Below are 24,738 nucleotides of genomic sequence, written 5' to 3'. Positions count from 1 at the left end.
CTGGTTGTGTGAGTTTCTGGAATAACATTTTTAGTGATACAGAGTGGGAAGTTTTTATTTATTTATTCTTCTTCTTAATAGAGGTGTTGAGGTCTCTGTTAAGATTATAGTAAATTACAAACTTGCTAAATGTAATAATAGCCTAGTATTTGTGTTCTGTCTGAAGAAACAATCAGTCATTTATTTTGGGACTGTGCTTATTGTAAAGTGTTCTGGGTTTACTTTTCCAATTGTGTTAAAATATATATCAAAATTTGTGCATAACCCCTAAATATGTTGCTTTGGTAAGTCTTTGAATCTAGACCCTTCTCAATTTCAATTCATTATCAATTTATTTCTGTTTCTTGCCAAATTTAACATTTAGTTTTCAGGAAAACTCTTGATGTGTATGTAAACTCTAATAATTCTACATGTTAAGACTCTTTTATGGTGATTCTTATAACATGCTTTGATTCATTAATGTAATGTGACCCTCGTTGTCTTTTGTTCTTATTCTGTCTTTGCATTTGTATTTGATGACAAGATACTAAACCTGTGAAAGAAATCATAAAATATTTAGTTTTACATTATATTAATATTTTAAGGATTTAATAAAACTACTCAATATTTAAAGAACACTGCATTATAGATGATTTTCTGTAAAGCATCTTTGAAATGTGTTTTGTGAAAAGCAATATGCAAATAACTTCCTTCCTGCATCAAATTCAATGTCCTGAAATTGATCGATATTATATTGTTTTTATTTGATTCCTCTAAATCTAGCTATTCTAATTCTATTTCATGTGCTTTCTTTTTATTTAGAAAAAAACTCTTAACCTCTGACACGAGCACTCTCTATTCTATTTCTATTCTAACTCCTTGTTTTATTATATTAAAACCCTTTTTCACAGCACTTGCTCTTGTGTTGGTTAGATTGCTTCTATTGTCCTAAAATTAATTCACTTTGGATAAAAGCATCTGCTAAATAACAAATGCAAATTATAATAAACATTTAAATATCACCTAATAATATAAACAAGTTTATAAGCAAATAGCTGCCATTTGAAACCACTTTATTTCTGAAATACAGTAGGATCATTTTGGCTTCAGTACAGCTTTGATAAATTTTAATCCACTTCAAACTATGACCAGTAATTATTAAATTCTTAACATTTAAAAATAAATAAATCACAAATCTGAGACTCACTCTAATTGATTAATTACGAAATAATCAACTCCGAGCGCTGATTGGCTCCAGCTCGTGTGCACAGGTGAAGCTCAGTTAAACTCAGTATAAAACACAAGAGTCTTCGATGAGAATCAAACAACTTTGCTGCTGTTCTTTGTTTGACAGGTGTTTTAATCAGGTAAGTTTAATTTGCCTATTTAAATTAGACTTTACATTTGTAGTTAGTTCTGTAACTTCTTATGGTAGTTAATGTTTGAAATGGATCAAAACCTTTTAAAGTTATCCTAAAACCAGATCAATATCAGTTCTTGACCGGGAAAAACTTTAGGTTTTTTCAGATGTTGACCACTGTAAAATAAATCATTGGGCCTATTTGTCCCGAGTTCGAACCCAACATTCTGTATTAAAGTAATTAACTTCAATCGCACTTTAATAGCTATATCTAAGTCAGTTTTGGACTTTTCAGGCACTTGATCTGACTGTTTTCCGTCAGCTGTGCAGATGCATTAATCTCTGTGTTCTTGTAACTTCCATCTTTAAATCCCCTGATTTTCTGAACTTTCCCCAGAGCCGTGTGCATCATGTCCGGACGCGGTAAGAAGCTGGTCGCTGCGCCGAAGAGCAAGTCCTCCTCCGTGTCGCGTTCGACGCGCGCAGGGCTGCAGTTCCCCGTGGGTCGCGTCGCGCGTCTCCTGCGGAAGGGGAACTACGCGCCGCGCATCGGCTCCGGGGCATCGGTGTACCTGACCGCGGTCATCGAGTATCTGTGCGCGGAGGTGCTGGAGCTGGCGGGCAACGCGTGCCGCGACAACAAGAAGCTGCGCATCGCGCCGCGTCACATCCAGCTCGCGGTGCGCAACGACGAGGAGCTGAACGCGCTGCTGGGCGGCGTCACGATCTCGGAGGGCGGCGTGCTCCCCAACATCCAGGCGCAGCTCCTGCCCAAGAAGACCAAAGCCCCACGGGACCCCGCCAACCCCAAAGACGTCCAGTCCCAGGACTTCTGAGGCGGACTCCGCTCGAGCACTTGACTGATGGTGGTTTTAACTTTAATAAATCTGTTTTCTCTAAAGTCTGTCTGGTTTTGGTCTTGAGCTGCATCTGAAGTTCCTGCTGGAGGATACACCATAGACATCACAGATCTATTGGTTTAATGGAAACCGTGAAGGTACCTGTGGGTATCTACTGATTATTGGTCACCCTCGGTTTGTAATGAGTGTCCCAGAGCACTATAAAGGTGTGGGGGGGGTTGTTCTTATATATGGTTAACAAGTTGGTTGGCAACTGTAGTTGAAGGCTTTAAGCTGGTCACAGGTTTCTGAAGTCCCACATAAAACCTCAACTGGCCTCATCTTGGTCTCGTCTGTGGTTTTTAGGTCCTTTTATGCTTGTAGCCTTCAAACATGAACTCTGAGCAGACTCCGTGATCAAACGGAAGGTTCTTAGAAACTCTTGAACCATTGTCTAAGTGTTCAACACTAAAGCTCTGTGTGACATGTATTTCTGCAATAAACGTAGTGTGCACCAATACACTTCAAAGTACAGAGAAAGTGTTTTTGTATTTTAAGTACAGGCTAAAAGCAAATATGAGATTCTAGCTCCTGATTCATAATCTAATGTTTAATAGTTTTTTTTTTTTTTTAATAACAATCTCATTCCTAGCTGAGCTTTCAGGATTTTTTTTTTCCCCCACCGTTAATAAAGGGTTGGCAGTGATCCTCAAATCTGACTCGAGATCCACTTTCCTGCAGAGTTTAGCTCTAACTCCAAACCGTGTCTTCAGGATCAATAGAAAACCACCAGTGTGTGTGTGTGTGTGTGATCAGGACTGGAGCTGAACTCTGCAGGAAAGAGGATCTCCTGAACCAGATTTGAGGATCACTGAAGAACCATTTTGCTTCCCACAGAACCTTTGACTCTTCAGGTCTCTAAAGCACCAATGTTTCTTAGTGTGGAGAACATCGTGATCATAAGAACCGTTTCCTGCTATAAAGAACTTCCAGTCTAATGTTAAAGCTTCTCCATGAACCATAAAATATTTCTCAAGCGTGACACTTCAGCACTTAATCAACAAAAACTCTCAGTCCTAAAATAATGACATCTCTTGTCTTTGTTTGTTTCTGCATTCATATCTTCAGATGAACCCAGTCTTTTTCAACCAGTGCGGCTCAGGATGACTGACAATGAAAAACTTCACGTACAGATATTTCCTATTCTGATTTACTCCCTCATCGTCTCAGAAAACACATAAACAGATCATAAAAGTGATTTTTACACCTGGAAAATAAAATGAACAAAAACCTTGAAAGGCCATTTGTATAAAGAGCTTGAAATATTTTATTAATCAGGCAAAATTGAATACAGATTGCCAAACACTTAACTCTGGACAGTCATTACAGTATGAAGCGTCCTGGTGGTTTCTCTCACGTGTTCCAGGTCAGTTCAGATCCAGCTTTAACACACCTGGAAACCAAGCAGACAGGTGATGAGAGATCAGCTCCACGCTCATGCTCAGAGTCTGACGCGTCTCACCTGCTGGTGAAGAAGGCGATGAGCGGGAACTGTGGGTCGTGTGTGTCCGTGAAGACGTTCTGCAGGAAGAGGTTCGGCTCACAGCTGTGCTGCAGGTCCATCAATCAATCAATATTTAATCAATCATTCGTCTGTCAGTGCGAGTCTTCAGCAGATGCAGTGTTTTCTGGGTAACGTCTGCTACACTTACGTTGAAGAATCGGGCCACGTTTCCCTCTTTGGAGGCGTCCAGGTAATACATCTGCTCAGGTGTGTGTTTGTGCTGCGACTCGTGTCCGTTTGCTTCGGTCAGTCTGGGTCTCTTACTCACGATCTCCTCACACGCCTCGCCCCCTACAAACACACACAGATTAACACACACACACACACTGATGTGTGTGTCCTGATCTGGAGGTGTTTCTGTGCTCGTACCGTTCTGACTGCGGTCCAGCGACGACACGCCGAGCTGCTGCTGATCCTGAAACAGAGGAAACACTCCAGGACTGCTGCTGGTTTTGTCAGCTATTTGCATCTTATTTTCTATTTTTATCTTATTTAGTTTTGGTCAAGTTTGAATCACTTACAGAGCAGTTTTGTTAAAAAACAGTGCTTAGGACTAGGAGCAGTCTAAACTGAAAACATTCAATAAAATACATCAGTCTGTTTGGTCTTAAAATGCACACAGGTGATGCTTTTTTGTAAGGCATGTTTCATCATGTTTCACCAAATCAACTGAATGTGGACTCATACATGGTTTATCTCATCTAGTGTACTGATTTATTATAAGCTATTTAATATATAAATGAATATCAAAGACTTAAGCACTCTCTCTGTCTACATGATCAATAAAAGGTTAAAAAATATTAATATTGCAAAGTGCACCAGTGGTTTCTCCATTAACACAACAGCGGTATAGTAAGTGCATTTACTCAGAAACAATCCAGAATGGTTTTAATTAACTAAATTAGCTGGGGAGTGCTCCACCTGCCCTGAGCAGCAGGTCAAAGGTCACCTGCAGGAGGGGCACTGACCTTGAGCTGATCGGCAGGTCTCTGGATCACAGGCACGTACAGCGGCGGAGAGCTGTCCAGCGGCTCACTGACCGTCTCCATGTGTCCGGCGGGCAGCTTCCACTCCTCCACCACCTCCACCTCATCATCAGACACCAGCAGCTCTCCAGCCGCCGGCTCCTCCACGCTCTGCTGCTGACGGAGAACCACACCTGCGCACCACAACACTGATGCTCTTACTTTAGTTTTCACCTTACTTGTGTTTAGTTATTTTATCACTTTAAAACTAAACCAAAGTGAGAAATGTGGCCTTGGCCTCTAGCTGAAAATCTGTTTTGTTTGATTTTATTTCAGTTAATATTCATTTTATTTCAAATAATGCAAATGTTTTGCATGGTTTTCGTTTTAGTTAACGACAGCAACCCTGATTTATTATGAAATGTTTTTTTGTTTTAGTAAATACAGACGCATCTTTCCGTCACAGAATGTCAAATGTACACAAAAATGTAAAAAGGTAATTGCGACTTCTTATCTCACAATTTTTTATTTTGCATTCCGTCGCAGAAACAAAGAAAACAGAACAGCAAGATATAAACAAAAAGATATAAAAAAGGTAAAGTTGTGAGATATTCACTTTTAATTTTTTTACATTTTGCAGCAGAAACTAATTTTCATAACTTAATGATAACCCTGGATTATATATGAATTCATGATTGAAAGAAATCTGATTTGTAATTTATTTTAGTTTAAGTAATGAAAATGTTTTATTTTAGTTTTCGTACGAGTGTATGATGATAACGCTGTCAAGTGTGTGTACCTGCGTAAATGCAGACGAAGGTTCCCTGATCGAGGTCATCTCTGCAGCGAACGGCCCAGCCGCGGTCCGGCGTACGAAACACCTGCAGCCGCACGCGCAGACCCTTCTGCACCACACGGTTCTGACAGCGGCTCCTCGCACAGCCGCACCACGGGCCACACTCGAACAGCCTGACAGATCACGAGACCGTTTATCATATCACAGGAGATCACGAGACAGATCAACAGATCACGAGACAGATCAACAGATCACGAGATAAATCAGCAAATCACGACAGATCACGAGATAGATCATCAAATCACGACAGATCACAAGACAGATCATCAGATCACGAGACAGATCATCAGATCATCAAAACACGACAGATCACGAGATAGATCATCAAATCACGACAAATCATGAGACAGATTATCGAAACACGAAAGATCACGAGACAGATCATCAAATCACTAAAGATCACTGAATCATGACAGATCACGTAACAGATCATCAAATCACGAAAGATCACGAGACCGATCATCAAAACATGACAGATCCGGGACCGAACATCAAATCACGAAAGATCACGTGACAGATAATCAAATCAAGAAAGATCACGAGACAGATCATCAAATCACGACAGATCACGAGACAGATCATCAAATCACAAAAGATAATCGAATCACGACAGATCACATGACAGATCATCGAATCACGAAAGATCACGAGACAGATCATCAATTCACAAAAAATAATCGAATCACGACAGATCACATGACAGATCATCGAATCACGACAGAACACGTGACAGATCATCAAATCACGACAGATCACGATACAGATCATCAAATCATGAAAGATCATTGAATCACGACAGATCACGTGACAGATCATCAAAACACGACAGATCACGAGACAGAACATCAAATCATGAAAGATCATTGAATCACGACAGATCACGTGACAGATCATCAAAACACGACAGATCATGAGACAGATCATGAGACATCATCAAAACATGACAGATCATAAGATAGATCATCGAATCACGAAACATCATGAGACAGATTATCAAAACACGACAGATCATGAGACAGATCATCAAATCACAACAGATCACGAGACAGAACATCAAATCATGAAAGATCATTGAATCACGACAGATCACGTGACAGATCATCAAAACACGACAGATCACGAGACAGATCATGAGACATCATCAAAACACGACAGATCATAAGATAGATCATCGAATCACTAAAGATCATTGAATCATGACAGATCACGTGACAGATCATGAAAGATCACAAGACAGATCACGTGACAGATCATCAAATCATGGAAGATCACGAGACAGATCATCAAATCACGAAAGATCACGAGACAGATCATCAAATCACGAAAGATCACGAGACAGATCATCAAATCACAAAAGATAATCGAATCACGACAGATCACGAGACAGGTCATCAAATCACAGGAGATCACGAGACAGATTATCAAATCACGACAGATCACGAGACAGATCATCAAATCACGAAAGATCACGAGACAGATCATCAAATCACGAAAGATCACGAGACAGATCATCAAATCACAAAAGATAATCGAATCACGACAGATCACATGACAGATCATCAAATCACAAAAGATCACGAGACAGATCATCAAATCACGACAGATCACGTGACATCATCAAATCATGAAAGATCACAAGACAGATCATCAAATCACGACAGATCACGAGACAGGTCATCAAATCACAGGAGATCACGAGACAGATTATCAAATCACGACAGATCACGAGACAGATCATCAAATCACAGGAGATCACGAGACAGATCATCAAATCACGACAGATCACGAGATAGATCATCAAATCACAGGAGATCACGAGACAGATCATCAAATCACAGGAGATCACGAGACAGATCATCAAATCACAGGAGATCACGAGACAGATCATCAAATCACGACAGATCATGAGACAGATCATCAAATCACAGGAGATCACGAGACAGATCATCAAATCACGAAAGATCACGAGACAGATCATCGAATCACAAAAGATAATCGAATCACGACAGATCACATGACAGATCATCAAAACACAAAAGATCACGAGACAGATCATCGAATCGTGACAGAACACGTGACAGATCATCAAATCACGACAGATCACGAGACAGGTCATCAAATCACAGGAGATCACGAGACAGATCATCAAATCACGACAGATCACGAGACAGATCATCAAATCACGACAGATCACATGACATCATCAAATCTCGAAAGATCACAAGACAGATCATCAAATCACGACAGATCACGAGACAGGTCATCAAATCACAGGAGATCACAAGACAGATCATCAAATCACAACAGATCACGAGACAGATCATCAAATCACGACAGATCACGTGACATCATCAAATCATGAAAGATCACAAGACAGATCATCAAATCACGACAGATCACGAGACAGGTCATCAAATCACAGGAGATCACGAGACAGATCATCAAATCACGACAGATCAGGAGACAGATCATCAAATCACAGGAGATCACGAGACAGATCATCAAATCACAGGAGATCACGAGACAGATCATCAAATCACGACAGATCATGAGACAGATCATCAAATCACAGGAGATCACGAGACAGATCATCAAATCACGAAAGATCACGAGACAGATCATCGAATCACAAAAGATAATCGAATCACGACAGATCACATGACAGATCATCAAAACACAAAAGATCACGAGACAGATCATCGAATCGTGACAGAACACGTGACAGATCATCAAATCACGACAGATCACGAGACAGGTCATCAAATCACAGGAGATCACGAGACAGATCATCAAATCACGACAGATCACGAGACAGATCATCAAATCACGACAGATCACATGACATCATCAAATCTCGAAAGATCACAAGACAGATCATCAAATCACGACAGATCACGAGACAGGTCATCAAATCACAGGAGATCACAAGACAGATCATCAAATCACAACAGATCACGAGACAGATCATCAAATCACGACAGATCACGTGACATCATCAAATCATGAAAGATCACAAGACAGATCATCAAATCACGACAGATCACGAGACAGGTCATCAAATCACAGGAGATCACGAGACAGATCATCAAATCACGACAGATCACGAGACAGATCATCAAATCACAGGAGATCACGAGACAGATCATCAAATCACGACAGATCACGTGACATCATCAAATCATGAAAGATCACAAGACAGATCATCAAATCACGACAGATCACGAGACAGGTCATCAAATCACAGGAGATCACGAGACAGATCATCAAATCACAGGAGATCAAGTGACATCATCAAATCACGAAAGATCACAAGACAGATCATCAAATCACGACAGATCACGAGACAGATCATCAAAAAGATCAACAGATCACGAGACAGATCATGAGGTCACGAGACAGATCACATCACCTGACAGAGGACGAGCTCACCCGAACTCACCCTGTGCTCAGGGGCGCGCTCAGCCTGCGGTGTCTGTACGCTTGCTGCTCTCCTGAGCCTCTGAGCGTGTGCTGAACACATGCGCAGCTCCATGGGTCTGCGCAGCCGTCGGTGCAGTCGCAGCACACAGAGAAGAGAGGTGCGCCGCTGAGGAAGCAGCCGTGTGGCCAGCGCTCTTTACGGTAGCGGAACTCTTTGGGCCGAGTGCCGTCCAGCTCGTTGAACAGAGACACGGGAACCGGCTCAATCCCGCGGCTGAGGTCCTGCTCGATCAGCAGCGCAGCAGAGGTCGGAGCTCGCACCTGATTCTCTGGAACAATCTGTGGGTCGAAGCTGAAGTGGTCTGGCTGCAGCACGCCGAGGCTGTCTGACTGCAGCAGGAACTGAAGCACCTAGATCAGAACAGATCACATGTGCCAAATCAGTAACCGGACTCAAATCTGTTTAGCTCTGAGTGTCCTGACTGAGCACTGTGCTACTGTATATGTGTACTGTATATGTATAATCATGATTATTAATTTTAAATCAATTTTCAAATAATTTTAAATCTTTTACATTCCTTCTGTTATTGTTGTTATTATTTTTGTGATTATTCTCATTCATTTTATATGTAAAGCACTTCGAATTACATGGACCCTTTACACAAGAAATGCGATACTGCGTTCAACGGTCAATAAACCTTTATTTCTATAACGCTTTTACCAATACAGATGGTGTCAGCGTCTTTACAGTAATAAATAGTTTGTCAGTAATGCAAGGACAATAGTAAACACACAATTTACAGCATCATCAGCATCGTAAAATGTTTTTTATATTTATATATTTAGAAGTTTGTACTTATAGTTTGTATTTTATCACCTTTGCATCAAATGACTAAAAACCTAGTTAGCGCTAATGCGAGTTTGTCTCTAAAGCGGCGTCAAAATCATTAGGATATTAAGTAAAGATCATGTACCGTGAAGATATTTTGTAAATCTCCTACTGTAAATATATCAAAACTTAATTTCTGATTAGTAATATGCATTGCTAAGAACTTCATCTGAACAACTTTAAAGATGATTTTCTCAATATTTAGATTTGTTTGCTCCCTCAGATTCCAGATTTTCTAATATTGTCCTCCGAACAAACCAGACATCACTGGAGAGAAGATTTAACCCTTGACTTGCCGTACCTCCTCCAGGGAGCGCAGGCTGCGTCCACACGGCGCTTTATAAAGCACACTGGCGTCTCGAGCGTCAGACTGGTCGCAGTGGCGCTGGAACTGGCACAGCATGGGCGCACGCAGCGGGTTGTGCCCCAGAAAGCGGTCGGCGTGAGCGGGCAGCTGCGGGACACATGCAGCGCTGCAGTCGTGTGGATGGTAGACGAGCTGCACAGGAGACCTGGGCTCTTCAGAACAGAAGCTCAGAGGAGACAGAAGCAGCTCGCCTCGGCCCGCAGCAGACGTCTGGCTCTGATCCGAGCTCGACTCTCCGTCCCTGCACAGTCTGACACACATCACACACTCAGAAGTTATTATCTGTACATGTGTCCCATTCTCCTACGATTAATAATAGCTCTGATCTCCGAGAGGAATCTGACATGTGTTTACTTCTAATATCATCTAATGATTCTTGTGACAGGATGAATTACTGTCACACTGAATGACGTCCATGTTTGTGATGATTTCCCTCCAGTGTCTTTGCTAACAGTGTTAAACGTGCTAACAGTCGACGCTACACAGGGTTAAATCTTGAGGAAAGGTTTTTAACCCTGTGCTGCAGGAAGGATTCAAACGAGGTCACTTCCTGTGTGCTACACGTTTCGGGGGAAACTGTTAGTGAAACAGTTAAAGATGTGTTTCTGGTAAATATGACATGATTCAATTATTTTCATTGTCTGCTGCAGTTGAGGAGATCAGGACCTCAAGGCGAGGAGTTAAAGATGTGGTTTATTACTCAAATAAATGATGATGGCTATAATAATGCTAAAGATGGCAGACCGTGTGCTGTCCTTCTGCTGAAAGCTCTCCGTCTCCGCCTCTGATACGGTCACCGTCAGTATTTCTGGACACAGACGTGACACTCGTCAGTATGATACCAAACACGGTTTCATATTTAATCTCCAGCACAGACCTTCATCAATCAGCACCTCCTGAATGCCTTCGCTCCTGAAGGAGGTGAGCTCAGACTCCAGGATGATCTTCATGGCCTGGACGTACTCTGAAACAGATCAGAAGAACCCACGGTCAGCTGGAACCCATTCACAAACACAGCTCATGAGAAGTTCAGGTCATCTGAGTCTGGACAGATGTTTCCACAGAGATACTGTTCTAGTTTCTGCATTATGTGTTCTTCAGAAACAGCTGAATGCAAAGTGACCCATGTTTGCTGCTGACCACTGAAAGGTGTACAACTGAACTATTGACTCCTGGAGCTATACTGAGATCCCACAATCTCTGGAAGTGAACAGAACAGGGCCTTGAAAATAAAGAAACCCAAAGAGAAGTTTGTTAAGAGCCAAAGTCTAAAGGGGAATTAAGATATCTTTAACATTTCTTAAGTTCCAGGCATGAAAAAAAAATTACCCCGTTTTAAACTGTTACCATTGTCATATGTGTGTGTAGCAGTGTTAGTGTGTGTGTGTGTGTGTGTGTACCTCTGTCAGTAGCAGTGTTGTGTGTGTGTGTGTGTGTACCTCTGTCAGTAGCTGTGTGTGTGTGTGTGTGTGTGTGTGTGTGTGCCTCTGTCAGTAGCAGTGTTGTGTGTGTGTGTGTGTGTACCTCTGTCAGTAGCAGTGTTGTGTGTGTGTGTGTGTGTGTGTACCTCTGTCAGTAGCTGTGTGTGTGTGTGTGTGTGTGTGTGAGTACCTCTGTCAGTAGCAGTGTTGTGTGTGTGTGTGTGTGTGTGTGTGTGTACCTCTGTCAGTAGCAGTGTTGTGTGTGTGTGTGTGTGTACCTCTGTCAGTAGCTGTGTGTGTGTGTGTGTGTGTGTGCCTCTGTCAGTAGCAGTGTTGTGTGTGTGTGTGTGTGTACCTCTGTCAGTAGCAGTGTTGTGTGTGTGTGTGTGTGTGTGTGTGTGTGTGTGTGTGTGTGTGTGTGTGTGTGTGTGTGTGTGTGTACCTCTGTCAGTAGCTGTGTGTGTGTGTGTGTGTGTGTGCCTCTGTCAGTAGCAGTGTTGTGTGTGTGTGTGTGTGTGTACCTCTGTCAGTAGCTGTGTGTGTGTGTACCTCTGTCAGTAGCAGTGTTGTGTGTGTGTGTGTGTGTGTGTGTACCTCTGTCAGTAGCAGTGTTGTGTGTGTGTGTGTGTGTGTGTGTGTGTGTGTGTGTGTACCTCTGTCAGTAGCTGTGTGTGTGTGTACCTCTGTCAGTAGCAGTGTTGTGTGTGTGTGTGTGTGTGTGTGTGTACCTCTGTCAGTAGCAGTGTGTGTGTGTGTGTGTGTGTGTGTGTGTGTGTACCTCTGTCAGTAGCAGTGTTGTCTGTGATCACGTTTCTTAAGTGATGAAGTCTCTCCAGCAGATCATCGAACACTTCATCCACATCCACCTCCTCCCAGAACCTCCTGGCTTGCTCTGAAACACAGCATCTTCATCAGATCTTCTCTGTCTCTCATAATAACACTCAGGAGATCCAGAAGTCTGAACCAGACAGCAGAGCTGCAGAACATCTGACCGTCTCCAAAACTGTTTTCATCTGCAGATGTCCAGCTCCTGGAAACTCCTCAACACTCCCTAAATCTCCTGTCAGGTCAGGGACATCTCCTGAATGCCTCTTGTTCTCTAGCTGATGTCTAAACTCATCTCAGAGCGATTCCTCTGTGTGTGTGTGTGTGTGTGTGTGTGTGTGTGTGTTAGCCTCCTTCTGCTCGAGAGAGCAACTTTGTATCAGAGATGCGCTCAAATCACATTCTTTAATTACCGAGTGACTTTTGTAGAGTTCAGACTATTTCTACAGCTGTCTTCTGTAAGATAAATGAACTATTTGATGATTAGACAGACTGATCACTGATCTTACCAATTTCAAACTCCATCATCTCGTTGAGGCTCAGATGTGCTGCTCTCACACAAACATTGACCGAAAACAACACGATCAAACAACAGAACTGCTCTAGTATCTCACAAAAACGCTGATTAGAAACATATATACAAACTTCACTCTAAAACTTACGCAAACTGTATGAAAATGTCACATTTATTACTTAAACGACTTCACCAGAGCGAATGAAAGAACGCGACATCAAAGAAGAATCATCCGCATGTGTCCGAATCGAGTGAATCGTTCTTTCAAACCAATTCAATCAAACCGACTCGTTGTGAATCACTCCTGTATTACAGAGAACCACAACACGGCATTTAATGCAGACGTTATACCCGAACTAAAAGGATATAGCGAACTACTTAAGACTATTTTACCCAGATCGCGGTCTTTTATTTGAAAGAGGACTCAAATTACTAAGTGAATCACCTGTTGGTGAACTGTCCGAGCGAACCGATTCGCTAGAATGAATGGAACGTTTCCTAACGTTTTGGTTCCAGTAAAAGTCAAAAGTAATCGATAATCGATATGTCACAGTTATCCATCGATGGTCTTTTCATGACTGTTTTCGACACATTACGTCATAGTTAACCGAACAATATTGCTGGTAAAGTGAGGTTTGTGTATAAATATAAGATGTTAGACAGGTTCTCTGTCATCAATGAATCGGCGTTCGCCTTTACATGTCTGTGTGTAACACCACTAACTGTAAGTTATTTTATTTCATTAACACAGTAAACATATGCGATCTAATGTTAACATGCATATGTATATGCCATCATGTGACGTTTTTTTGTATGTTATATATCATGTACTTCCGGTGAGGTTTTGTAACAATGATTATGTGGTTAGTATGCAATTATTCACGAACTATTTACAGTTAGATCAACAATTATAAAGGCATATGTGTTGCCAAAATATTGCCATAGCGTACACAAATGATTATTTAGTATTAATTACAGTCGAAGATACTGTACTTTCCTGTTTATTACCGTGAAGCTGCTTTGAAACAGTGCTATAAAAACAAACGTGCATTGACTTTAATTACTGAGTATTGCATTATTTTATGTATGTGTGTGTGTGTGTGTGTGTGTGTGTGTGTGTGTGTGTGTGTAATTTTCGAAAATCATGTTTTTTAGTTATCACGTTTTTTTTTATTTTGTTAGTCGTATTCTTTGTTATTATTTAATCAAAATACACACACACACACACACACACACATATATATATATATATATATATATATATTCATTGAAATATGGGATAAACGTAAAAACATTTTTTTTACATTTTTAAAAATGTCGGAAGTTTACTTATAAATCTTGATTTAAGAATTGTTAGATATTTTGACTAGAAACAAGACAAAAATACTAAGTTAAACCTTTTTTCAGTGTACTGTTAAAGGGTTAATGTTTTGCTGTTTGCTGACATTGTTGTTGTTGTTGTTGTTGTTGTTGTTTTTCGTTATTGTTAGTTATTTGTTGTAGTGTGATGTAATTTGTGATTAATGATATTTAATAATTGTTTTATAATGTTGTTTCAGTATGTAACTTTTATTTATTGCTTATATTCTGAGTTGCATTTTACATTTTTTATTCATTCTGAAGGATAATGAATCTGTTCTTAATATTTTGTGAGTGAGATGAATTAATGCATGTTCACATTTGTTGTAGAACTACAGAAACATTGTACTCCTGATTTCTCTTTTCAGCAAAACGGAAATTATATTTATTCAGTAAAGATGAGTTAAATTGATAAAAGGTGACAGTAAAGACTTATATAAAGACTTAATAAATTCTGTCCTTTTATAACCTTTTATTTATTTAAACAATGAATAGATAAGTTATTTTCAATTGCAATAATATATTTAATATATAAAATATAATATATAAAATAGACAATTTTACTATATTTTTAATCAAATAAATGCAGCTTTGATGAGAAGAATCTTCTTTAAAAACATATAAAATCTTACTGACCCCAAACTTTTGAACAGCAGTGTATATATATATATATATATATATATATATATATATATATATATATATATATATATATATATATATATATCATACAATATATGCATTTTTATTTAATAATTTTATTTTCATACTACATTTAGAAGGTAAAATGTATTTATATTATACATTAACACAAGTGTTGAAGAAATATAATCACAGCACAATAAAATACATGGCATAGATAACATCATTATTACTCAAAACATGAAATAATAATGTTTTACTAAAATACATATATATTTTTTTACATTACATTAATGACAATTTCCATGTTAAATGTGTTTAATTGTGTTTAAATGAAAATAATATCCTAATACTAATGCAAATATATATATAAATATAAATAAATGCTCTCAAAATAAGATTCACTGTTTTTACAGTGTCCCTGCGGCACAGAAGAAGCATCAGTGTCACAGACGTATATCACAATTATACATTTCTCTTTTATGACAAAAATCATTAGGATATTAAGTAAAGATCATGTTCTGTGATGATATTTAGTAAATCTCCTACTGTAAATATATCAAAACTTCATTTCTGATTAGAACTTCATTTGAACAACTTTAAAGATGATTTTCTCAATATTTATATTTTTCTGCTCCCTCAGATTCCAGATTCTCAAATATTGTCCTCTGAACAAACCAGACATCACTGGAGAGATGATTTTTCAGCGTTCAGATTATTTAGTAAAAATCATCATCAGGTTCACCAGCGCTGTGGAGTCTCTGGGAATCACCTGCTACACTAAAGTTTAGAAAACCCCATACGATCAGAAACAAAACTACCCAGATGTTCCTCTAGCTGGCCTACAGCTTTCATAATGACGTGACGGAGGAGATCCTGACCAACACTAACTGTGGAGGTGCGTTTCTGAATGACTCGTTCCAAAATGTGCCCCCCCTCCCCCCTCAGATCATCCAAGATGAGGATGAGTGTGTTTTCTTGATTTCAAACAGATATTTTCATCAGTGATGCAGTGACACACTTCTCCAGATCTGCATCTGGTCTGAGGATTCAGTGTGTTGTGTGTCCTCAGTGTGTCTTCTGTTCTCAGTCGAGCCACAGGACTGAAAGAATGGGCTGCACACACACACACTCACACACACACTCTCTCTCACACACACACACATACACACACATGTTTGTTTTTGTGTGTTCATCCCATAGGTGTAATGGTTTTTATTCTGTACAAACTGTATATTCTATGGTCCTTCACCAACCCTACACCTAACCCTAACCCTCACAGGAAACTTTGTGCATTTTTACTTTCTCAAAAAAACTCATTCTGTATGATTTATAAGTGTTTTGAAAAATGGGGACATGGGTTATGTGCTCATAAGTCACCCTCTCCTTGTAATACCTGTGTCATACCCATGTCATTATACAGAGTTGTGTCCTGATATGTCACAAAAACATGCCCACACACACACACAAACACACACACACACACACACACACACACACACACAGGAAAGCTGCCCACAGATGTGGTTTCGAGCCTGCGCTGTGGAAGGTGTTTCTCTCGTCTCTGTACCTGCGTCTCTTCTCTCTCTTTGTGACCTACTTGCATAATTCTGGCATTAGATCTGAGCTTGTTATAGTTTGAGTGAATGCTAATGAGACAGCTGAGGCTGCACACACACTCCTGAGTGTGTTTGAGACGTAAACACGTCACGCTGAGTGAGAACTTGCTGAAGCTCAATTATATCAGAGCACATTAGATGCTTAAGGACACGCATTAAGAGTTTGAAACTCAAACATATAATATCTTTATATAATATAACATAATAACGTATTTTTCTTCTTGTTTGTTTAACAATCTGACTTGAAATGCTTCCATGAAAAGCGTCTGTGATGAAGTGTCTCAGTTGGATAATTTGGGGATAATACTGTAATGACTTGTGTCTGGTTTAAGTCAGAATTAGGTCAAAATTAATTTAGGATATTTAAGTTGTTTTTTATAAGCATGCCTTTAGAAAAACATTACTGTGCATCTTGAGACGAAACAGGCACTGATATATTTTAAGATCAGTCGGTGCAAGTTTCTTCAGCTCAGAAATACATTTGGTTCTGGGACTAGTCTTAAACCTTGTTTTCTAATCTGATATAGTGTGTCATTATGTAACTTTTTAATGATGCGTTATGATTTAACGAGGTACTTTATTAAGACTCTGTCTTTAATGTAACAATTCAGTTGTGAGTATAATATGCACATTATTAAATGATCTTCTGCTTTTGTGAAGACACTAGTTCCTGGTTGAGTTTATCTGTTTACTCCAGACCCGGTGTGAACATGCTATTGTGTTTGTATTTGTGTTTTTCTCATTTCTCAGATAGAAATCAGATGAATCGGTGAGTATGGTCCTCTGTGTGTTTGCAGCAGCTCTGAATGTGTGTGTTGTGTTTAAACCACGCATCTCTCTGTGGTCTCAACAAACGAGACGAGAAGCTAACGTTCAGACACCCCAGAAGTTTGTAAAGCTGCTTGTCACACGCAGATCTGAGCTAGAGTTTAAACTCGAGCTGATTTCAAGACGGAAACCACAGGGCTTCTTATAGTTTTATGTAAATGACAGCTAGAGAAGCTGTAAACCCGAACAGAATAGATGATTCATTATGAAACGCTACTGTGCTGTCAGACGAGGAATGTTCAGTAATTACAGTCAAAGGACACTTCACCTGAAAATGATCGTTCTGTCATTATGTGCTCGCTCTCGTTTCTCCTGTATGACTTCTGTCTTCTGCAGAGATATTTTGTCAAACATTGGAAACCAAACAACATTGGACCCCACTGACATTAGTTTGGAATAAATTTAAAAAAAAATCTATTAGAATACGTAGATAAAGTCATAACGTTTTGGAGCAATATGACGGGGAGCAGGGTTTCTCCAGGTTTTGTGAAGGTAAATTTAGGAATTAAAAATGTTAAGGTCTTAAATTTAAGTCTAAGTCAGAAAATGTGAGGAATACAGTGAAAGGAACACAATACACATGTATATTCTCTAAATGTATTTAAGAGAGAACACAATGAAGATACAGCTTCCAGATCTCTATTGATTTTGAATTCGTTTCCACACACACACGCACACACACACACACACACACACACACACACGCACACACACGCACACACACACACACAAATCGCTCATATCTTTTACCTTTACTGACCCATCTGATTCTTCCTCAGTGTTTCTGTCTTGTTTTCCAGTACAAACATCTAAACATCTTTAAATCAAGATACATTTACTTGTGATGCAAAATCAAAGAAGATATGAAGTCTTGTTTTAGATAATGATCAAAAGAAGAACAAATATCTGATAATGGACTTATTTATTTGTTTTGGTTTTAAGATCATTTAATTTTAATTAATTTCTAAGAAAACAAGATTTCATATTCTCATTTTGCATCTCCAGTAACATTTACTGCCATTGACTTTATTCATTTTAAGAGTTTCTGCTCTGATTTAAGAACTTTTAAGGCCTTTTTTCAAGAACTGCAGAAACCCTGGGGAGTAAATAATGACATGATTATAATTTTTGCATGACTTCTTTACATTTCTTAAAAGGTATACGGTTCCTAAAATCCAAAATCAAGTGCACCCAAAAAATGTAAATAACAAAACTTACTGAAATGATAAATACTAATGATCTACTGTACGAAGTATGAATTGAGTCTAAATGTTAAAGCTGTTTGTGCTGAATTAACAGCAGATTGTTGTCATGAAGAAGAATAAATGTATTAAGATACTGACAGGCATTTCTTTTTGTTTTAAAGTGCTAACTTAAAAGAAACAGTTGAATATTTGTGTCTAGTTTGATCTCATGTCACGTTCTATTTTGTTGAGAGAATGTGTGAAATCTCACCCACGGCATGAATGAAGTGAAGGAAGCCTGTTCCTCAGTCTCTGCATCAGTGGCTCCATCTGCTGGTGATTTAAAGAGCCCCTTCAGACACACAGTGTTGTGCAATCTGCTGTCCGTTTGCCCACTGTGTGTCCAGACCACAGCCGAGGAGTTACGGACTTTAAACCTGAAGCTTAAACATCATGGAGTACAACCTGAACAGAATGAAGCTCTGCCACATGATCCTGATGCTGCTCGGCGTCCCAGTGTGCTGTGGGCTTCCATCAGGTGAGAGAGGAGATCTTAAAAATGGTGTAATGTGTTCGTGTGTTTCTCATCCATGTTTACATGTTAAAGTAGAGACTATAATGGTATTCAGACTCACTCGCTGTCTGCCTGACTCTTGACTCTTGGTCTCTTTATCATCTGCAGTCTTCCTCAGTAAGTCTGAGGCAAACCAGGCATTAACACATCGTGTCCGACGGGCAAACTCCTTCCTGGAGGAGCTGAAGCTGGGAAATCTGGAGAGAGAGTGTCTTGAGGAGATCTGCTCTTATGAGGAGGCCAGAGAGATCTTCACCGTCCCCGAACAACTGGTGAGGAGAACAAGACCTTTAGAAAGATCTGTTCAGAGAGACGTAGTGCTTGATTCAGAGTCACTCCTAATTCAGATCAGCCAGGATCATTTCAGATAATTTTTAGTGAGTCTCAATTCAGACCATTCAGACTCAGTCTCAATTCAGAGTCAGTCTCAATTCTGATAATTCAGAATCAGTCTCAATCCACAGTGAGTTTCAATTCAGACTATTCAGACTCAGTCTCAATTCAGAGTCAGTGTAAATTCTTGTAATTCAGAATCAGTCTCAATTCAGAGTCAGTGTAAATTCTGATAATTCAGAATCAGTGTCAATCTAGAGTGAGTCTCAATTCAGACCATTCATACTCTGTCTCAATTCAGAGTCAGTCAAAATTCTGATAATTCAGAATCAGTCTCAATCCAGAGTGAGTCTCAATTCAGACCATTCATACTCTGTCTCAATTCAGAGTCAGTCAAAATTCTGATAATTCAGAATCAGTCTCAATCCAGAGTCAGTCCCAATTCAGACCCTTCTGAATCAGTCTCAATTCAGAGACAGTTTCAATTCTTATTATTCTGAATAAATCTCACTTCAGAGCCACTCTTAATTCAGGTAATTCAAAGTCAGTCTCAATTCAAATTATTCAGAATACATTCAGATAATACAGTCCAAATCAAGATATTCAGAGTCAGTCTAAATTCTGATAATTCATAATCAGTCTAAATCCAGAGTCAGTCCCAATTCAGACTATTCTAAGTCAGTCTCAATTCAGAGACAGTTTCAATTCTTAATATTCAGACTCAGTCTCAATTCAGAGTCAGTCTCAATTCTGATACTTCAGAATCAGTCTCAATTCAGTGCCAGTCTCAATTCTGATAATTCAGAATCAGTCTCAATCCAGAGTGAGTCTCAATTCAGAGACAGTTTCAATTCTTATTATTCTGAATACATCTCACTTCAGAGCCACTCTTGGTTCAGGTAATTCAAAGTCTGTCTCAATTAAAATTATTCAGAATAAATTCAGACAATACAGTTCAAATTAAGATAATTCAGTCAGTCTAAATTCTGATAATTCAGAATCAGTCTCGATTCAGAGTCAGTCTAAATTCTGATAATTCAGAATCAGTCTAAATCCACAGTCAGTTCCAATTCAGACTATTCTATGTCAGTCTCAATTCAGAGTCAGTCTCAATTCTGATTATTCAGAATTAATCTCAATTCAGAGCCACACTTAATTCAGTTAATTCAAAGTGAGTCTCAATTTAAATTATTCAGAATACATTCATATAAAACAGTCCAAGTTAAGATAATTCAGAGTCAGTCTAAATTCTGATAATTTAGAATCAGTCTCAATTCAGAGTCTGTTTCAACTCAGGTAATTCAAAGTCAGTCTCAGTTTGGATAATTCTGTGTTAATCTCAATTTAGACCATTCAGAACTTAATTCAGAGTCAGATCATTCAGAATCAGTCTTACTTCAGGTAATTCATAGTCAGTCTTGATTCAGACCATTCAGAATCAGTCTCTATTCGGTGTCAATTTTAATTCAGATAATTTGTAAAGTGTCTCAATCCAGATCATTCAGATTCTGTTTCAATTCATAGTCAGTCTAACTTCAGGTAATTCAAAGTCAGTTTCAAATCAGATAATTCAGAGTCAGTCTCAATTCAGATTATTCATTCAGTCACACAGTGAGACACTCATGACATCAATGAAAGTTTGTGTTTGAAATTGAGACAAAACAGCCAGCAACTGCACAGAAATAGTAGAAGAGCTAAAGGAAATCTAACAGAACTCTCCTGTTGTGTTTCAGGATGATTTCTGGAAGAGATACACAGGTAAACCAGCAACTTCAAGTGCAGTTTACACACATCTCATGACAACAAATTACATTTCAAGAATAGCTAGACGCTAAAATAGAAAAAAACAACAACTCTTGAACAAGTTTTTAAATGTTGCACATGAATTTTAAGGTAAGTTTAAGTAAAAACTGCATAGCAATGAGCTAAGAACCATACAGAACTCCTCAGACTGTATAGAAACAGCCTGACAGTGAGTTTGCACAAACGTCCTCAGATCTTGTGAATCTGTGTGAATCTGGTTTGGCTCTTCAGAGGTGGATCATTGTCAGCCGGGACCGTGTCAGAACGGAGCCACGTGTGTGGATCAGAGAAACGCATACATCTGCATCTGTCCTGTGAACTTTGAGGGGCGACACTGTGACAAAGGTAACACACAATAATGACAACACAACACAAAGATCTGCAGAATGAGTATCTACTCTTGTTAATCCTGTCGTACGTCCCACAGGAATATTTCCACCCAATTCCTACGGATGTTTGTACAGGAACGGTGGCTGCGAGCACTTCTGTGTAGAAGTCAGTGATTCGACCCATCGCTGTGATTGTGCCCCTGGATACACACTACACACAGACAACAGCAGCTGTGTGCCGCAGGGTCAGTCCGCAAACACAGACGTCTTAGCCAAAATACTGTCCACTGCCTAGACTTGGAATATGTGAAACGGTGTGCATTATACAACAACATACACACAGAGCAGCGTCCAGTTATCAGCTAAAAAATAATGGTATTTAGCATCTGCAATGTTTAGTTTTCTACGCAAGTGTCTGAACATTTTGCAGTGTGACGTAATAAATCAGGAAAAGCCAATGCCGCTATCACTGCTGATTAGAAATGGAGGGTCAAGTCAAGCACATTGCATTGTGGGATTCAGTGTGTCATTCACTGTACTGTGGGTCGATATTACACACTTTGACATGTAGCTGGTCATGCATACAGAAAATTAAAACATTGAGCATTAAATATGAGCATTAAATAAAAACTCGCAGATCTAATATGTTAGTTTGTTACTAGCAACATTTGCTGCATCTGAAATCACACACTTTTAAAAAAAAGTAAGTCAACTATTATATTATATGGACACAAGGAGTGTTTTGGAGATGATTCATATTTTGAGCTCCAATGCACATCAATGTGTTGGATATGTTTACATTAATGCACTTGTTAGATGCTTTCATCCAAATTGACTTACACTGCATTGTAGGTGTATACTTGATCAGTTCATGCATTCATTCCCTGGGAATCGAACCCATGACGTTAGCACAGATGTCAACATGATCTACTGATTGAGCTTGAGCAATGCTCTGGTGGATGACTCGGAAATCTTGTGTTTGTGCTGTAAGGCCATAGTGCTGTTGATGTAAACTCCTGTTGTGTTTCTCGTCATGTGTTCAGATCGATTCCCGTGTGGAAGGACTGTGCTGAAGGGTGTGAGTCCGAGGATAGTGAAGGGTGACGTGTGTCCTAAAGGACACTGTCCGTGGCAGGTGAGGATTCATGAGGAAATCAGATGAACAGCATGTGTTGGCAGTGTTCCCGCAGAAGAACACTTTTCAGTTTCCCAAAGAACCTTTCAGAGACACCATTTCTAGTGCATTTAACTTTTCGTTAATCTTATTAACTTTTTGTCCAATGGGAAGATTCCATAGATTTTCCTTTTCCTTCATGAAACCATAGATTCCACAAAATAACCTTCATTTTGAGGAGCATACTTTCATCAGAATCCATCTGTTCTTCAAATCTGTTCGTTTGGTGTTTTCTCAATGTTTCTGTGCGTGTGCGTCTCCTCCACAGGCTTTACTACTGCATAAGGAACAGTATAAATGCGGTGCTGTTATTCTAGATTCCCAATGGATTCTCACCGCAGCTCACTGCATTTGGGAAAAGGATCCAAACATCTTACAAGTAACAGTTGGTAAGAAATGACTCATTATCGGGTTTGTCTTCGGGAGTTACTGCAGATGCACATTTGTCAAACTCTGATTTAGAATTGAGAAACTCTGGATTGAAAACTGACTTCTCCCAGTTGACAACCAAAAAGGCAGTGGATTCAACAGGTAGCTGAGTTGCATACTCGCTTAGTTTGCCCTCCACACTTGTCATAATGTCATAACGGTGAGGAGCTGTTCATATAAGGCTGGTTCTGTTGATGTTCCTCGTCCCACAGCTCAAGTGTAGACTTAGTATCTTCTCTCTCGGTCTCATTTCGTTTTCTGCTGCAGGTGAACACATCCGTGGGAAAGACGAAGGAACCGAACAGACGAGGAAAGTGTCTAAAGTGTTCATCCACCCTCGGTACAACCACACCAGCGCTGACAGTGACATCGCCCTTCTGCGTCTGCTCAGTCCCGTCACGCTTGACGCCTTCGCTATTCCCATCTGCCTTCCTCCCGTTAACGGCACCTTCGGACGCACCATTGGAGCCATTCGCATGTCCACCGTCAGCGGATGGGGTCATATGTCGCAGTCTGGTCCGCCGTCTCCGGTTCTTCAGCGGCTGGATGTGCCGAGGGTCTCTTTAGACGAGTGCAAGGCAAAGTCTGGGCTGAAGGTGACCAGGAACATGCTGTGTGCCGGCTTCATCGAGGGCGGACGAGACTCCTGTCAGGGGGACAGCGGAGGGCCACTGGTCACCCGCTATAAGAACACATGGTTTCTGACAGGGATCGTGAGTTGGGGCAAAGGCTGTGCACGCGCTGACTTCTACGGCATCTACACGCGCGTGTCTGTCTTTGTGGAGTGGATCATGAAGACTGTAACCACTGCATGAATTCAAGAGTTCGTAAATGTTGTTAAAAGTGAAGTGTGTTCAGATTTCAGGGCAGTGGAATGGGGAAAACAACAGGTCTGGTTTCTAAAAGCTTAACTTTAATTAGCGCATGCGTTTTTAGAAAAGCCTGTCATGGACAAGACGCTGCAAAAGATCCGAGATGATGGCATGTGTCACGATGTGTTACATTATTTTAATGTTAATTTTACTTGCAATGTTAATAAAGTTTTTTGAACAAGAAAACATTTTGAACATTCTGACTCTCTCTCTGATTTGGCCTGTTTAAGGGGCGTGTCCTTTAAGGCTTGTTATGATTGGCTGACATTCACTGCATAGGAAACTGTGTCAACGCCCCTAACGATTGCATGCAACTGTTTCGACAACATGATTAAAAATGTAAACGGTAATTTAATTTACTTTGGTCTGTGATGCAGATCTAGCTCCGCTTCATCTTTCAACGAATTATTCTTTGTGACTCTCCATGACACTGTGCCTTGTTTAAAAAGCTAAATCAAGCTATGAATTAAGCTATGAACCTTTCAGAATGTTTTAATTCTACGAAGAACTCTTATGTGCCAAAAGATCAAGGCAAATTAGATTTCTCATGTCACGAACCCTTTAAACAATGGAAATGTATCGCAGTGGAATGG

The 24,738-nt window shown here is 39.8% G+C and overlaps 3 protein-coding genes across 4 annotated transcripts; 2 read left to right on the top strand and 1 right to left on the bottom strand.

The window, feature by feature from the left end:
- The first annotated feature begins 1,238 nt into the window (after nucleotides 1–1,238).
- On the top strand, nucleotides 1,239–2,240 carry LOC113044699 (late histone H2A.2.2). Its single transcript, XM_026204879.1, has 2 exons — nucleotides 1,239–1,346; nucleotides 1,737–2,240. The coding sequence occupies exon 2, from the start codon at nucleotides 1,750–1,752 to the stop codon at nucleotides 2,173–2,175; it is 426 nt and encodes a 141-aa protein (XP_026060664.1). The 5' UTR covers nucleotides 1,239–1,346; nucleotides 1,737–1,749; the 3' UTR covers nucleotides 2,176–2,240.
- A 1,241-nt stretch (nucleotides 2,241–3,481) lies between these two features.
- Nucleotides 3,482–13,254, bottom strand: setdb2 (SET domain bifurcated histone lysine methyltransferase 2). 2 transcript variants are annotated; one of them, XM_026204867.1, is made up of 13 exons: nucleotides 13,148–13,254; nucleotides 12,995–13,033; nucleotides 12,439–12,552; nucleotides 11,117–11,203; nucleotides 10,984–11,047; nucleotides 10,174–10,489; nucleotides 9,003–9,394; nucleotides 5,507–5,676; nucleotides 4,711–4,901; nucleotides 4,112–4,157; nucleotides 3,891–4,033; nucleotides 3,701–3,789; nucleotides 3,482–3,631 (listed from the first exon to the last, which is right to left on the bottom strand). In XM_026204867.1, exons 2-13 carry the CDS (start codon nucleotides 13,011–13,013, stop codon nucleotides 3,592–3,594), a joined length of 1,671 nt encoding a protein of 556 aa, XP_026060652.1. In that variant the 5' UTR covers nucleotides 13,014–13,033; nucleotides 13,148–13,254; the 3' UTR covers nucleotides 3,482–3,591. The 2 variants fall into 2 exon arrangements, with proteins under 2 accessions (XP_026060652.1, XP_026060651.1); XM_026204866.1 differs by having other exon boundaries at nucleotides 12,995–13,248.
- Nucleotides 13,255–18,984: 5,730 nt separating this feature from the next.
- f7l (coagulation factor VII, like) lies at nucleotides 18,985–24,333 on the top strand. The gene is made up of 8 exons (XM_026204869.1): nucleotides 18,985–19,169; nucleotides 19,314–19,477; nucleotides 21,272–21,296; nucleotides 21,573–21,686; nucleotides 21,769–21,915; nucleotides 22,714–22,805; nucleotides 23,113–23,233; nucleotides 23,541–24,333. Exons 1-8 carry the CDS (start codon nucleotides 19,085–19,087, stop codon nucleotides 24,086–24,088), a joined length of 1,296 nt encoding a protein of 431 aa, XP_026060654.1. The 5' UTR covers nucleotides 18,985–19,084; the 3' UTR covers nucleotides 24,089–24,333.
- Nucleotides 24,334–24,738: the final 405 nt, after the last annotated feature.

This window comes from Carassius auratus, chromosome 26 (assembly GCF_003368295.1).
Source record: "Carassius auratus strain Wakin chromosome 26, ASM336829v1, whole genome shotgun sequence".
In the NCBI taxonomy this organism is placed as follows: domain Eukaryota; kingdom Metazoa; phylum Chordata; class Actinopteri; order Cypriniformes; family Cyprinidae; genus Carassius; species Carassius auratus.
The sequence above is the reverse complement of the archived record's forward strand: the minus strand, read 5'-3'. Positions and strand labels throughout refer to the sequence as shown.